Consider the following 16564-nt stretch of genomic DNA (forward strand, 5'->3'; position numbering starts at 1 on the left):
ATAATTGTTGTACAATCATCCATGTTTGATTCTGAAATCTATTCAAAGGTGCTGGGTCATCTGAAATCTTAATAAAAGGCTAGATCTAAGCTGGAGCATATGTTTACCTCGTTAAATTCTAATTTGTAATAATAATTAAAAAATAATAATAATACATGTAATTGAATGTATTTAATACCTTCAAATTATGTTATTATATTATTTTCTGAAAATATAAACAATACAAACAGGGTCTCTAAAAAGTGTGAATAAGTGAAAACCCACATGGTCCTTAAATTGAGCTAATGACATAATTAAAGAATACTGTTGCCTTATGTGCCTTTATATTTTTACAGTCCATTTTCGCTGATATATCAGTGTTATTTGCATTTAAACATTTTTTTAATTATTCGTTTATTCTGAAAATAGACACAAAAGTAGCCTAACACAATACCTTTAAAAACGCAAAAGAGAGAGAAAAGCACACGGTCCCTAAGTCGAGCATCAATACGTAGCCAGCAAACGCGGAAGTTCGCGTCATTTAAGGTGGAACGGATAGCGTCAAGAAGCTGCGAATAAGACGCTGGATTCAGCCTCGTCAGTGAAGCTGTGAAGCCGTGAATTAAGGTGAATGATCAGCATGCACACAAATCCTCTTATCTCGCTGAAATCTTGACGGACTTACAAACGGTTTGGTTTCTTACTTATAAACGTGGCTATAATTCCGAATGCTTGAACATGTATGTTATAATTATTCATATGTATGCCGTGTATGTATGTAGTGTCATAACTACATCTCTGACGTTTATAACAAACCAAAACCTTTGAAAATCGGTAGAAAATTGAGCAAGTTATGTTATATAAAAGTACATGCACCGAGTGAGAACACTGTGGCAAGATGGCCGCCACGTGCGGACGACGACCTCCATTGGCCAGCAGCGCGCACGAGACATCTAGCCTTGATATCTATGTGCGGGGGTGTCCCGTACGCGCGTGCGTTGGCGGCCGATGACGTCACCGCTCGCTCGCGCCGTCTCTTCCCTCAGTTTCAGCGTCTTCTGAGGTGAGGACAGCAGTTCACGGTATTTCTCATATTTACACAACCATCACACACACTTTATACAGTTTGATTAAGCGACAGGCTCATTTCTGTATTGTTTTCATCGATCGCAGCGATACTTGTGCGTCTTTTCTGGCGTCTTCCTTCTGAAATAAACATTTAGTGCAGCAGCAGCAGCGAGCATGAGGAGAAAATGTTGAGTTCATTCAGACCTGAGCGATTTTGTGTTCGTTTGTGTGATTGTTTCGATGTTTGGAGTGAGAACTGTTACTGAATGTCCAAGTTAAAGTTTGAGATCTGTGAGGGGAATCGATCCCAAGTGTTTTCTGTTGCCGTTTTCATGTTTACCTTATTTCTTTGTCGACGTTTATCTTTGGCAGATTACATTTACTTATTAAAATTGTAGACACTTTATACTGCCCCTGTATGAGTAATAAACGTGGGAAATATCAAATATACATGCATGGGAATATAGATATTAATGAAGTTTGACACAGGAAACGTTACATTTTCTTTGAATTTTAAGAGTTTTATGATCATTGTCAGTTTCTGTACAAATATGTAACATGTTAATGGAATTACTTTATTGCTATTAATAGTTATTATAAAGACAAACTATATTTAGATTCACATATTATGGTGTTGTAGTTATTTGCCTGAAGAGGTCATTTAATAATTTTGTTTTATTATTGGTGATTTATCACTTATTTGGTGGTTATATTGTGAGAAATAACAGTATTGTCTTTCAATATAGCAGTTTTACAGGCTTTTGTCATGTATCCTGACTCAAATAATGTGTTTCTAACAGCAAACACTCAGAATAAAGTGAGATGATCTGCTGATGGTCTAGCCTGGGAAAACCCAGACTACTTCCGGCGAATTTTAATTCTCTCTCCAGGATAGTCTGGAGAAGAGCCCATTCAAACTCATTTCTGTGCCGCCGAAATCAAGGCACCAATCAGAAACGTTTGGGGAGGGATTTACATGATGACGACAGCGCAGCGACGCTGAAGGAGATTTCATTACAAAGATGGATGCCGCCGTGGAACACTCGTTCGAATCATAGACCGTATATAAACGAATCAGTTTTTGGGTCTGTTTTGAGCGATTTAAACTTACCGTTTTTGTTAAAACCGGAGCAAAGAACAACACTCGAAGCATATGATTGACCCTTCGCAAAGACCCGCCCCCCTTAGTTACTGTCGCTATGCCCGACAAGCTACGCTGCTCTCACGCACACACCATGTACTCAAGCAGTGAAAAATACATCGCGGGGCAGAGAGGAGACTGACAACACGCTGACAGACAGGGCAGACCAGGTTACTTTTCGGTTACTTTTGATATTAACCCCCTGAGGTCGGCGGTATCGCCGGCGATACCAGCTCACTTTTTTTCAGTTCAGTTCAAAAGAAATTAATTTTGCTCTGTGGACTTTGATATTACAAGCAAGTTTCATACATCAATCGATTCTGTTAAATGTGTATTATTTTTGTGTATACTCACAATAAAAACAAAGTGTTGTGCTTTTTGCCAAATAAAGAAAAATAAACGTGATGCGAGTTCTGCCTTCTATCTGCCAGTGTAGTCCATTCTGAAACGCGTCCGAAAATGAACAATAACTCAACGAATACTCAGTCAAACAGGCATTCAGACACACAGGCATGAACCTTGAATTCTCTTCTTTTTAATGAAGTAATTTATATAAAAAACAAATATTCTCATCTTGTGAAATCTGTATTAAAAGAGAGCGATTCCAGTCGACCTCATTAGAGCTAATTCAAATGTAATGTGACTCCGCCCACGGAGAGCGCGTGCTATTCAAACGCAAATGGCTGAGGTAATCCGCGCAATCCTGTGAACGCCCCCTGTATCAGCTCGACACAACCAAAACACAAGTTTATTCAGAACATTACTTGTTTACAACACAGCGCTGTGAGGAATAATGAGGAATACGAGGAATACGAGCTGAGGAATACTAGTAAGTTTTTCCTTCTCGGGTTTCTGTTTATGAATGAATGAATGAATGGCATAGATGCGCGCTGTTTACCACAGCTGGCAAAAAAACAATATTACGTGACAGTTCTCCATTATGGACGCGAGCGCTCTAAAACTTTCACAGAGACCTCAAAACAGAAAGTACAAATTCTTTCTTTAAAACGAATTTCGTTTTGTATCAATTGTATCTTAATTTTAATCATTTTTTCATTAACAAATTTCCTGGATTTAAAGTAAATATGGGCTAGCAATCACAACATAAGGTGCTTGAACTGGAGATCATCATGAATCATGAGCCTACTCGCCTCACATGTCTAAAAAATTTAAAATATATATGTACAGAAAGCTGTTTCTAAACAAAACCATCCAAAACAAAAAAACTATAGCCTAATAAATGTGCATTTATCCGGTGCGTTCACTAGCCTACTACAAAAATCGCGAGTCAAAAGCCTATCGTCAACGAATGATGATTTTTTTAGCAAACCGTATTGCTATACTGAGATGGGTAAAAATCAACTGAAATATGTTGAAATAAAATGTAGGCTATTTGTATAAGCAACGTAAACTGCAAATTAACATTTATATGCCCTAATATTTCATGAAAACAACGTTACAGTCAGGCGAAATATGAAAGACAACATTTTGTTTAGTATATTTGGGTACAGTTTTTACTGTAGAATATACTGCCTCGTCAAATAAGCTTTTGTTCAGCAATTTCTATATATAAAATAGCCTACTATTTTTGTCAAAAATAAAGTCATCAACTAAGATGTTAGCTGTAATGAATACATAGATAAAATGTAGGCCTATAATCTTTTTTTTTTTTTTACAAAGAAAGAGTACACTTGAAATATTGTTGAAATTGTAATTATTGTTGTAATTGTAACCTTTTTAATAAAATAGCAAAACATATTTACAAGATAGATGTAAGCAAAATCTTAAATGGACAATACAAGTCTTCTTCTAAATATCCTTTGTCCTTGCATTGTGGCTCAGCCAGTTTCACACCTGTGTGAATGGCTAATTATGCAGAGTCATTATGCAGAGTGGGATGGGACATTGTAATTTCAGGTGTAAACCACTCCTCGTTCACGCCCCCTCGCATATTGGCTTTCCAAGCAAAACCTGTTTTACATCAATTTAAATCAATGTATGGTTTTATGTGAACAATAAAGCAAGACTATTTTCACATAATTTTGAAGAAAATATTCTAGGCGAGGACATCCATTAGTCAAAAGTCTTATTGACACATATTTACTATGTGTTTTGAGGCCTTATTTCAGAAATTTTAGTTTTTAGTTTTTTCAATATCCATGCATAAACATTATTCTCTCAAAAATGAAAACATGTACATTCACGTGGCTCACATATTATTGTAGCCCTGTTTGTGCTTTATAGAGTGAATTTACACCTTTGCCATTAATATGTTTATAAGCAACTGAAAAAAGCACAAATGTCAGGGCATGTCAGAACATCTCAAGGGCCCCAAAAACAGCCCAGACTCCAGAGGGTTAAACATATTAAACAAAGTCTCACCTTTCAAATTTGGTCATTTTTTAAAAGAAATTTAAACGATACATACCGTTTTGTGGCTCTTTAATGTGTCTGACAGATCGCTGAGCATCAGTTAAAGCTGCTCGTGAACCAATCATCTCTTCCTTCTAGTTCATTTATAGCATCAAATAAACATGAATGAACATGGGAAGGATTGTTGTTTTAACCGCGGAAAGACGTCAGTACACTCCGTTTTTCATGTTCAAATCCTCCCATGTTAATCTGCTATCTCTCCTGACTGCTTTGTCGGACAAAATGGCGGATGGCGGATTATGATTGGTTACTGTGAGCTAAGTGTGTCTCTCTAAACTTTCAGTGTGCTGCACTGCTCTAGTTGACTTCTGTGCCTTCCCTCCGAAAATATCACGTTCATTTTGAAAACGTAATTCCTATTGTGGATCCTCTTGGTCTCATACTAGCCTACTTTTATCATGCTGTGTTTTATTATAGAATATAAAAACATCCTTGTGTCGGACATGTATTGCCTACCAGTCTAGTTCACATTTCAACATCTATTTATAGATACATATACATGTACGATATTAGGCTTAGTTCATGTTTTTACTTCAATCTCATTTCATAACATACATTTTAATCTGGCACCACCAGTTTAACATGTCTTACCTTAAAAATCTTCTCATCTTCAAATCGCGTTCTTCTAATTCTTCTGAGGTAAATCCAAGTGAAACAGCACAAACACAGTCTTCCAAACTCGATGAAAAGCAGAGGAGTAAGTTACTGATTACCGAAGTCTCTGATTCTTTGTTTTGAGGTGATAAGGGCGTTTACAGGTCTGCATTTCTCCGCGTGGATTATTTGCATGTCAATCGCTCGTGCGCGCGTGGGCGTGGTCACATTAGAGTTAATGAGGAAGTGTTTGAGAAACTGTATGCCGCTGCTTTCATACAGATTACTTAAACAGAGAATTTTTTTTTTTTTTTTTATATAATTTACATACTTTAAAGGGGCATTATGCAAGTGTGAGTGTTTTTTCTTTACGAGCTCCCCCTAGTGTCTGGTAGTATAATGCTTTCCAACACTCTGTCGTAAAAACGAACTGTTGTTCCTCCCCCCTCGCCACGAGCAACCCAGCTGAGCAGAGAAACTGGCTATTTCAAAACCAGTTATGTCTACCGAGGCATGTAAAGCAATACTTTCTTTCCAACTGATGGCGCATACCAGTATTTTTACCGGGAACGAACGATATGAATGAGACAAACTACTGCTTTCGTGTTTGTTTGTTTTGGGGAGAGTGGGCATGAGCAAAAAAAAAAAAATATATATATATCAGAGGTTAATATTTGTCTAAAGTTATATTAGCAAGGTCTATAAGTTCATCTGGTAGAATGATGCTTTACCTTTGCTTGTCTAAGAAAACATCAGAACGTTTTTTCTAGCTCGATCATGATATGTGCAACATTTTGCGCATCTGATATTGCCTATTATCAGACGCGTTGACTTAGTGACATAAAATAAAAGTGTAAGTTACACAAATAAAACCGACAGAGGAACGGCCAAACAACTACAGAAATCAAACATGTTTGCTAATGACAATGCTATCATCAAAGTTATAGTATCTAGCGTACTAGTAAGCCCGTAACAGACAGCGATCATAATAAAAAACCTTTACAGACAATAGCAAACATCCTGAGGTCGCAATTACTTGCAATTTAAATATTAAACAGTTTATTGCAAAGATACTTAACTTACAAGTGCAACAGCAGGATCAGCATCCGTCTCTTTCGTTGGTCCTCCGACAAAGATTTCCTAGCTTTCTGCTTCTTTTTTTACAGGCTCAGCCATATATGGCGGGGTTAGGATTTCCCAAGATTTTCCATGATTTAAGTGACCAATCATAAGAGGGTCAGTGCCCTCCTTGGTTTCCGCCCCCAAATTGTCAAAAGTCGTGTAGACTCGAGGGAGCAGAAATCAGCTGAGCGAGCAGAAATCCACTGCGCGAGCAAAACAGCACTCCACGAGCAGAAGCCCGCTACGCGCGAGCAGGATTCCACTGTACAAGCAGAGTTAACCTATGAGAGTATGCCAGGCGCTCGCTCGCAGCTACCTGTACACCTCTCGGTTGTTGAATTTGTGCGCGAGTACTTTTATCATGCCAGCTGAAGGTTCATTTTTGAGCGTGTGAAATAACACAATGTGCTCGTGAGCATGTCTTACACGCTCATAACATTTGACTAAAAAATAACGCCATAGCCATAACTCAATCTATCGTTGCCCTTTGCTTATACAGCCGGTGCTTGAATGGGGGCGTGTACGTATGCAGTGCCATCAAGCAATTCGTTACATCGCGAGACCTGATATCACGCAATACTTCCTGACGCCGACCCGCCGGCCCAAAGTTGCAAGTGAGTTTTTTCCGCTCTCGGGCACCAGGGGGGTGCGAAACCACCACCATTCAACCCGAAATAAGTAATATAACCATTCCACTGACTCCGAAGCTGTTCAGTTAAGGTTAAAAAGTTACCTAGTGTCCCTTTAAAAATAAAGACTCCAAGCGTTGTATTGACATGCGTTTCAAGTCTGTGTGACAAACATTCACTGAGTTACAGGTCATTTTCTGTTGTGTTTCAGAGTTTCACATTGAGAGATGCAGAACGCGCATCATGTTTATTTTCTTTATTTTACGAAAAACAACATTTTGTTTTTATTATGAGTGTACACAAATAAAATAAGACATTTAAGCGTTTTGATTGATGTATAAAATTTGCATGTAAAATCAAAATCAACAGACTATTTAGAGACTCTTTTGTACTGATAAGAAAAAAAGTGAGCTGGTATCGCCGGCGATACCGCTGACCCCAGGGGGTTAATCTTCATTCACTCCATAATTCTCTCTTTGAATTATTTTGATTATTTAAAACATTTTACAATAAGAGTTTTTCTTTCATTTCAGATCCGATGGAAGAGAGCGAGGAGAGTGAAGAACTGAGTGAAGTGGAGGAGGAACATCATGTCCAACCTGGAGAAAAACCGTTGAGTCGCTCAAAGACTAAAAATAATTTTTTAAAGAAAACAAGAGCCAAGAAATCTTTCATCTGCACTCAGTGTGGAAAGAGTCTCACAACCAAACAAACTCTTAAGATTCACATGAGAGTTCACACAGAAGAGAAGCCACATGAATGCAATCAATGTGGGAATAGTTTCAGGCAATTAGCAAACCTTAAGACACACATGAGGATCCACACCGGCGAGAAGCCGTTCACATGTGATCAGTGTGGGAATAGTTTCAGGCAATTAGCAAACCTTAACAGACACATGATGATCCACACCGGAGTGAAGACGTTCACATGTGATCAGTGTGGCAAAACATTTCTTAGGTCATCACACCTGAAGTCACACCTGACAGTTCATACAAAGGAGAAGCCGCATTCATGTTCTGTGTGTGGAAAGAGTTTTTCACTGCTGGAATCTTTACATAGACATGAGAAAATCCATACTGGTGTGAGAGAGTACATGTGCTTTGAGTGTGAGAAGACTTTTTTTACAGCGCGCGATTTAAAACTGCATCAGAGAATTCACACTGGAGAAAAACCTTACATGTGTTCACAGTGTGACAAGAGATTCAGTCTGTCAACACATCTAAAAAGACATGAGAGGACCCACACTGGAGAAAAACCTTACAAGTGTTCACACTGTGACAAGAGATTCAGTCTGTCATCACATCTAAAAAGACATGAGAGGATCCACACTGGAGATAAACCTTACAAGTGTTCACACTGTGACAAGAGATTCAGTCTGTCAGCACATCTGAAAACACACAAGATGATTCACACTGGAGAGAAACCTTACAAGTGTTCACACTGTGACAAGAGATTCAGTCGGTCAACACATCTAAAAAGACATGATAGGATCCACACTGGAGAAAAACCTTACAAGTGTTCACACTGTGACAAGAGATTCAGTCAATCATCATCTCTGAAAAAACATGAGAGGATCCACAGCAGAGAGAAGCTCATGTGATCAGTGCGGAAAAGAGTTTCTCTTTTAAAAGTCACCTGAAGCGACACATGAAGATCCATGCAGTGGAGAAACCTTATCAACACACTCTGATATCACGGTAAGTAGTTTATCTTTATGTAATGAGAAACAAATGCTGCTTTTCCACCTTCAGAAAAGGTTCCAGTTGTGTTTCCACTTGAGCTTGGTACGGCACGGCACAATTACAAACCGTTCTCGGCCCTGAACTCTCAGCACTCTTGGCTAACCGTGCCGAACCGTGATGGTTAAATGTTTGAAGTGACATCGCCACTCAGGATTGGTCACTTGTCAATTTTCTGTCTAAGTGACTTATAAGCAATTTGAGTGATGCAAACCCAAATTTATAATAAAATCAAAAGAAATAACATGGTTCCTGTGCTCACCAACCATGTCATTTTTCAGATGCGTTTTGTCCATAAGAATGTTTTTCCTATGGATACACAATTAATCTATAATTAGTTTGGTGCTTGATTATTTTCATGATCGATTTCATCAATTGGTTATTGCAGTCCTAGTTAATTAAAGTTTGTTTTGATCATCAAAAATAATTTAAGAAAATGAAGCATCATGATACTGATGAACAATAGGTTGGTTCATTCATCGAGATTTGCATTGTTTCAGGTCAAGAATATAAAAAGACATTCAATTAATTAAATGTAAAATTATTTTAACATTGAACTTTCTTAATTTTGTCATTTTATATGAATTTGACACAGGAAAGGCCTAAAAAAGCAGGTGACCTGGGAAGTCTGAAGGCCTTTTCACACTAAACATGAATGGTTTTGTTCAAGCTGGTTTCAAATAGAAACAGAGACATTCACGCTGGACTGGAATATTCAACTGCTAATGATGCAATGCTTTTTTCTTCAGATAATATTTCTACTATTCGATTTGCCGTTTAAAGACAAGTGCTGACTAGATATAAAATTTGAGCTGCTGCAGATTCAAATTTAAGAGCATGTGGTGGCACTAGTGAAACCAGCATTAAATATTAGCATTTCATTGACACTTTGAACTACACTTATAAAAAACACTGGATTAAAAACAACCCATTTTGGGTATTTTATTGACCAAAATATGCTGTGACTGACTCCATAACCTGTCCATAAACAATCAGTGTACAGTTCTGAGAACACATTTGAACTTTCTAAGCATTTATATTCTGTATCTTTTTTTTTCTTAGTAAAATCATAATTTTTTTTTGCAATGCAGCAGGCGTTTCCATCACATGAAAAGATCGACGCGAGACTCGTTTAGGTGACTTGCATCGTGCCTGTATGTGGATTTGCATAAATTCAAAGATATACAGAGAAATAATGAATTTATAGAGTAAAAAAATTTTTACACAAACCTGTATTTCACAGAAGACACGCACAAATTTGACGAAGCACAGCTCTCTCCTGAAGAGGTTGCAAAAAGCCTGCGATAAATAACACAATCCCTGGAGTGTTACGTCTAACACAAAACTACCTAAACACTGGGTTGTTACGTCTGACCCAGGAGTTGGGTAACACAAAAACTACTCAAACACTGGGTTGTTATGTATTAACCAGGATCTGGGTAACACAATAATGCCCTAAACACTGGGTTGTTACGTCTGACCCACGATCTGGGTAATAGAAAAACACCTTTTACAAACCATTGCAAATGTGTTATTGAAGTAATCAATCAAATGCAATCAACACATCATCCAATATCATAAATATTAAGGATCTGTATAACATGTGGGTTTTTAATACTCAGCTAAACAGGCCAATAAGAGACTATTAACTACTATTATTCCTTTTAATTATGCAAATTTCTCATTAAAACATCTGCAAATGTTTAAAACTGATCAGAGATCAGGCAAAACCCATAGACACTTGTTCAGTGGTTCGCTGCATGATGGGTTCACAGAGATCATTGACATTTTGAAATGGTTATGAAGCAACGAAGCCTCATTTACTGAAATCACGTGACTTTCACAGTTTGATTCACGCTCTGAACCACTGATTTGAAACACAAGATTCATAAAGGTGTCTGAGCTTCGTGAACCAGTGTTTCGAAATCACCCATCACTACTTTAACTACAGAGTAAGACATGTTTAGCAAGCTGTTTGCATAAAATAGTACATTGAAACTCACTTTATTTAATGTTTCTTTTAGACCTGATGGACGTGAAGAAGAAAGAAAAAGCAGAAGGCAATAAATCTGTCTCCTGCTCTCAGTGTAAAAACGCTTCACATGTAAATCAAGTCTGAAGATTGACATGAGAGTTCACACTGGGAAGAAGCGGCTCAGGATTTCTCTCTGAAATCACATCTTCTCATTCTGAAGAAAGACCATTTAACTGTGATCAGTGCAGTAAACTGTTTCATTGGGCATCAGTCCTGAAGAAACACCTGAAGATTCACACAAAGGAGAAGATTCATCCTTAATATTACAGCAGAAAAGACACAGCGGTGTGTGTTTCAGTGCAGAAGGCCTTTACTACAGAAGATGAACTGAAGACCACCAGAAAATTCACACTGGAGAAGAAGGCCATAACACTTTTAAGAGAGATGTGATTCTGATATTAATTTTTAACTCATTCTTCATTGTTTTTCATTAGAACATCAAGTTTCTCTTCCACTTCTACTCTTCCATATAAACGCAAGATATACTTTCATGTATCTTTGAAACTGGACACTTTCCTTCTCTTCTCCTCTTGAGATGATTTATAAGTCAGTAAAGAGAGAGATCTGTCTCATTCACTTTTACTTAATGTTTGTATTTGCTATGTAATGATTGATTAAACTCTTTACTCATTTTAAAGATGAGTCATATCATTACGCCTGCTGGACTCATGGTACGGCAGCAAAGTTTCTTGATTATTACGCAGGAATGAGAGAATAGTTCCTAGCCATATCAGCCTAGAAAATCAAAACTTGACATTTTCTGTCAGACTTAGTACATGATGTAACTACAGAAGAGTCAAGTTTTAAATAGGAAAAATATCTAAACTCTTTGGTCATTTTTTTGAGAGAGATGCTAATGGTCCTGTCCGATTCAATGACATATGCTAAGCTATGCTAAAAGTGGTACCGCCAGACCCGGAGTTGGGCTGAATGGATTCAAAAACGGTAAAACTCAACTGGGGGAGTTGTAAAATGAGCCTATTTCCAAAAAAAGAGTATCCCTTTAACAGTAGAAGATCTTAGTGAAGCTACAGGGGATATCAATAGCGGTAAAGCGCAGGGCTAGATGGGATTCCAGTAGAATTCTACAAAATATTTAAAAGACAGCTTATAAGACCATTACTTGACACACTGTAAAAAATCCAACTTGCAAATTGTTAACTCAGTTTAAAATTTTAAGTTGAGTGGGCAAATTTTTGACTGCAATGTTGAGTTTACTTATGAAAACTATGTAACTGCAAGTGTACTACTATTTTGTCCAATGAACACAAACAATTAAGTTGAGAAAACTTAATATTTTGATTTCATAGTTCGAACGTTTAACTTCCCGTCATCGCGCATGCGCAGTCTGTCTCGCTGTACGTTACTCGGGGTTTCCTCCTTCAACCACGCTATCGAAGGGACTGGATTTCATCTGATTGCGGTAAGTTTTCTTTAAGCTTTATACATGAAAATAGGCTATAAATTGCACACATATGTTGATAAAATATAGTATTATGTTAATAGATATATTTTGTGGTGACGATAAGTTTCTATTGTTAGAGATTATCCACGTAGCACATTGCTACTAACGTGCTAACGTTAAGTTACCCAGACTAACGTTAGAGTGAGGAAACATGCTTGAATGAGAAAAGAAGGACAAGGACATGCATGGTGTTTAAAAGATGTTAAAAATGTTAAGCTCAGTAAGTCGTGAATAAAGACTTAAATGCGGTGCTTGCGCTGATTGAGAGACAGAATGCTGCTTCTCTCGGACTCGGACAGAATCTGAGTGCGAATTCAGCTATCTTTTGTGGCATATTGCGATTTAATAGTGACATACACATACAATTATGTCAATAACAAAAAACAAAATAAAAAAGTATTCAAGTAAACACGGTCGGCAATGTCTTAAGTGAGCATAACCAATTTGGTGAAACCTAGATGTTTCAGTATTAGATCCATGAGCTCTTAAAGTGACCGCAGTCCGTTCAATTTAATTTCAAGTTTATTTGTCACGTATACAAATTTCAGTTACAATTTGTACATGCTTAGGTTGAGGCTCAGGGATTCTACAGTAGTGCAATATAATTAAATACAATACAATTTAGAAGAAAAATGTAATAATATTGGCCTATATATGCAAAACTAATGTGTTATGTTAAAAATATGTAGGCTATGTTAACTTTGCATATTAAATAATAGAATGGGTAGTATGTGTGCAGTATGTTTTAAAGTGAATAGGATACAAATATTGCGTATCCTTAAACAAATATTAGGCTACAAAAGACAAAATGGCTCACTGCTCTTATAATAACTTTTGTATCTTTAATATCTGTCATATTTAATAAATACAGTGAAAACTATGCATTGATTCTTTTTCACATTTGATTATTCAATTTCTTTATTATTTTTACTACATGTTAAATTAACCTACTGTAACTGATTTTTTTGTTGTTGTTTTGTTTAATAAAATTATGTATCTTTGTTCTGTTGTATTTGTCCTTTTTAGACTAAAGAACATCAGTACAGTGACAATATCCTTGGATGTGCTAAAACAGTGGCCTTTATTTTTTAAAAGATCAGGTGAGTTGAACTGAATTTACTTGTGTTGGTCTACACTTAATTCTTACTGTTTCAACAATGTTTTTTTGTTTTTCAGGGTCTCTGCTGAGTATTACAGGATCACACAAACTGATCCGAAGAGCACCTTTTTCTCTTGGTTAAATGAATACACATCTAGTCGTACAAAGCAAGTGGTGGAGCGTATGGAGATGAGATGAAGATCCTCCTAGACCAACTTGATCATCAAGTAATTATTTTGCATGTGATCATATCTCTCTGGTTAAAGGCTGAATGGTGCCATCTCTTTTTCAAGGTAATTCCCATGCTTCTCTTTGTATATAACTTGTTCCATATTTGTTTTTCTGTCTTTCAGACACAGAAACTCCAATGTGCTTCCTCAAAGAAAGTCTACAACTCTTAAAGGTCTGCCTTTGTTTATGAGGGAAAAGTCTGGAAACATCCTGAAGACTTGCCTGGTAAGAAGATCATCAGCATATACACTCACACCTGATATATTTCACCTATTTACCAGATGCTGTTAAGAGATAGGTTTTGTGTGATATACAAAACTTATCATCAACAGACAAAGTCATGGTAAAAATTACTTTATTAAATAATCGTAGTTGAAACTTTCTCAGTGATCAGTTTGACTTCACCTGATAGCACACATTCAACTAGTTGTTATTTTATCAAAGCAAAGACAGTCGAAAATTACTGTTTCACAACACTGTCTGGAGACATTCCCTCTGATATCTAACCTGTTAAAACAATACAGTGCACAATCATAAGGTTAAACATGACCGTGTTTCAAGTGAAGTTACATGAGCAGACCTTTAGGAACACTCTGTGGTCTAACATAATTCAATAAAATAAAAATGACCCTAATTTTATGCTGATTTATTTTCTACTGCAGGACACAGAGCCAGAAGACATTCACAAGGGGAGAAGATGAGGATCTTAACTATCGTTGAAGATGATGTTGCCACTCAAACCCAAATATAAGGTGCCTCTCTGTAGTACTATAAGAGCAGATTGGGTCAGATAATGTGCAAGACCTTTGCCACAGTTGTTACTCTCCTCTATGGCTTGATTTATGGCCCCAATGTTAACTATCCTAAAGTATTCAAATACACCAGTAGTAACTGGTGGTTAAGAAAAAATTTGTTTAGTTTGTTTAGAAAAAAAAAACGTTTATTTATCTTGACCTAAAGTGCTCCGCAAGGCTGATTTATTTTGCATAGTCCTTCATAAGATTGTCCAAGTAGCTGCAATCCATATGGATAATTGTAAGGTTGAGCATTTATTTATTCCAGTTTGTACTCTAATTTTGTGGAATATATATATTTTTTTTATATATATATAAATCTTGAAGAGTGGAATAGAACTTCATCATCTTAAAATATGTGTACCTAATGCAAATAGAAAATGTGTTGTTTTGCAGAATATTTGTCAATAAATAAGTTCTGTAATAATAGCAATGTCTTTTGTATTGTGTTGTATTTACAGTGTGGTTTACTCCCTGCATTTGGATTCTTAATGTGAAGGCTATACAAGTATCTGGGTGAGATATTTGAAAAAGTTGAATTAACTTAAAAAAGTAAAAAAGTTTAATCAACTTAAAAAAGTAAAAAATTGAATCAACTTAAAAAAGTAAAGCAACCAGCTGCAAAGCTTTTTTGAGTTTACTCAACTTCAGGACCTCTGTAGTTGTGCTTACTCGTTTCTTTGAGTTGGACTGGTAGTTGGATGAACTTCGACCACTGAAGTTGAGTAAACTCAAAAATGCTTTGCAGCTGGTTGCTTTACTTTTTTAAGTTTACTCAACTTTTTATTTTTTACAGTGCATGTATGAGGAATCATTTATTACTGGAAGGCTCCCAGATTCATTAAGACTAGCTATAATAACTATAATATTAACACCAAATAAACCCCCAACTGAATGCTCATCATACAGACCAATTAGTTTAGTGGGATGTGATACAAAAATACTTTGTAAAGCACTTAATTAGACAAATATCTTCCCCAAAAATGTTGCTGCAATTAGTTATAACAACTTAAAATTGGTTGAGAGAACTTAAATATCCAACTTAACTAAACTAAACTAATGTTAACTAAGCTTAATATTTTAAGTCAAGCATGGATTATCGACTGCTGGCGGTAGATCCTTTTCCTATTTAGCACCAAAACTTTAGAACAGTCTTCCTAACATTGTCCGGGAAGCAGACACACACTGCCAGTTCAAATCTAGACTAAAAACACATCTCTTTGGCCCAGCATACACATACTGTAATGTTGAATGAATCATGTATGTTGATTATGGTCAGAAAAATCTAGAGAAAGGGTTGGAAATTTCAGTCTGTGTGGAAAAGTGTAAGATTGAAAATAAAGATATTTGAAAATGAACAAAAACATTTGCTTTTACTGTTTCAAGCCCCCTCTTTCTTACCCCAATAACCATTTGCAATTCCTATAGGCAGAGGTATAAGTGAAGTAATCACAGTGCTCAAGGCCTGTAGGCTGAAATGTGTGTACATCGGGGGTCTACGAACTGTCACACCTTCAGTACAATGAGGAAAATTGTAATTATCTGATTGGTCAGTTTGAATGTCTCACATTTGGGTTACAGTCACATGGTCAAGGAAGGAATCAAAGTTGCTCTGGCCCTTTTTATTCTCTGGCGCTCTTTCTTGGGGAACTCAATCTTTGTCTCTTACTCTACACTCTCCCTCTCTTTCTATCTCTCAGGTAACATTTTACATATATGCTGGGTACAATTAATGGTAGAAGTTTTTATCTTCTCATCTATTTTGTAACTATTTTAAGTGTAACCATAACCATATATTGTCATTAAGCCCTTTCAATTACAAATAATGTGCAAACTAGTTTTGATTTGGTATTGATTTTGAAGGGCTACCTATTGCAATACAATATCGTCACACTATAGAAACGCTCCCACATATTTAGCTATTGTAACTGCACTTATTTCCGTCTTTGGTAAAAGTGGGTGGTAATAGACAAGAAATTTACAGTCAAGTGTAGCATCAGTGGTCCTGGCAGAAGTGTTTCTTTAGTCATTCAGTAGTCCAACAGCCTGAACCCTAATCCACCTTTACAACAGTAGGGCATTTTGAAATGAAAAATGCGTAGGAAGTTGGAACCCTGTTTTATCTTGCTGTTACTGTCTTTTCATTCAATGACTGTTGTGGAGATTCTTTGAACAACATGAAAGAACAAATGTTGATTAAATAATCAGTTCACAAGCTATATATATTTTTTTATT

General features: G+C 36.6%; 3 protein-coding genes across 4 annotated transcripts in view; all 3 read left to right on the forward strand.

The window, feature by feature from the left end:
* Positions 1–16564, forward strand: part of LOC307156367 (uncharacterized protein) — a 1306365-nt gene that overhangs the window by 538968 nt on the left and 750833 nt on the right. The gene's annotated exons all lie outside the window — the stretch shown is intronic.
* LOC307156233 (uncharacterized protein) overlaps positions 1–16564 on the forward strand; it is a 207918-nt gene that overhangs the window by 128819 nt on the left and 62535 nt on the right. The gene's annotated exons all lie outside the window — the stretch shown is intronic.
* Positions 519–14691, forward strand: LOC307156419 (uncharacterized protein). Its single transcript, XM_079867755.1, has 6 exons — positions 519–606; positions 7500–8663; positions 10730–13305; positions 13382–13531; positions 13658–13760; positions 14198–14691. The coding sequence occupies exon 2, from the start codon at positions 7505–7507 to the stop codon at positions 8564–8566; it is 1062 nt and encodes a 353-aa protein (XP_079723881.1). The 5' UTR covers positions 519–606; positions 7500–7504; the 3' UTR covers positions 8567–8663; positions 10730–13305; positions 13382–13531; positions 13658–13760; positions 14198–14691.

The sequence above is a fragment of the Squalius cephalus genome (genome assembly GCF_949319135.1).
Source record: "Squalius cephalus genome assembly, chromosome: 1".
In the NCBI taxonomy this organism is placed as follows: Eukaryota; Metazoa; Chordata; class Actinopteri; order Cypriniformes; family Leuciscidae; genus Squalius; species Squalius cephalus.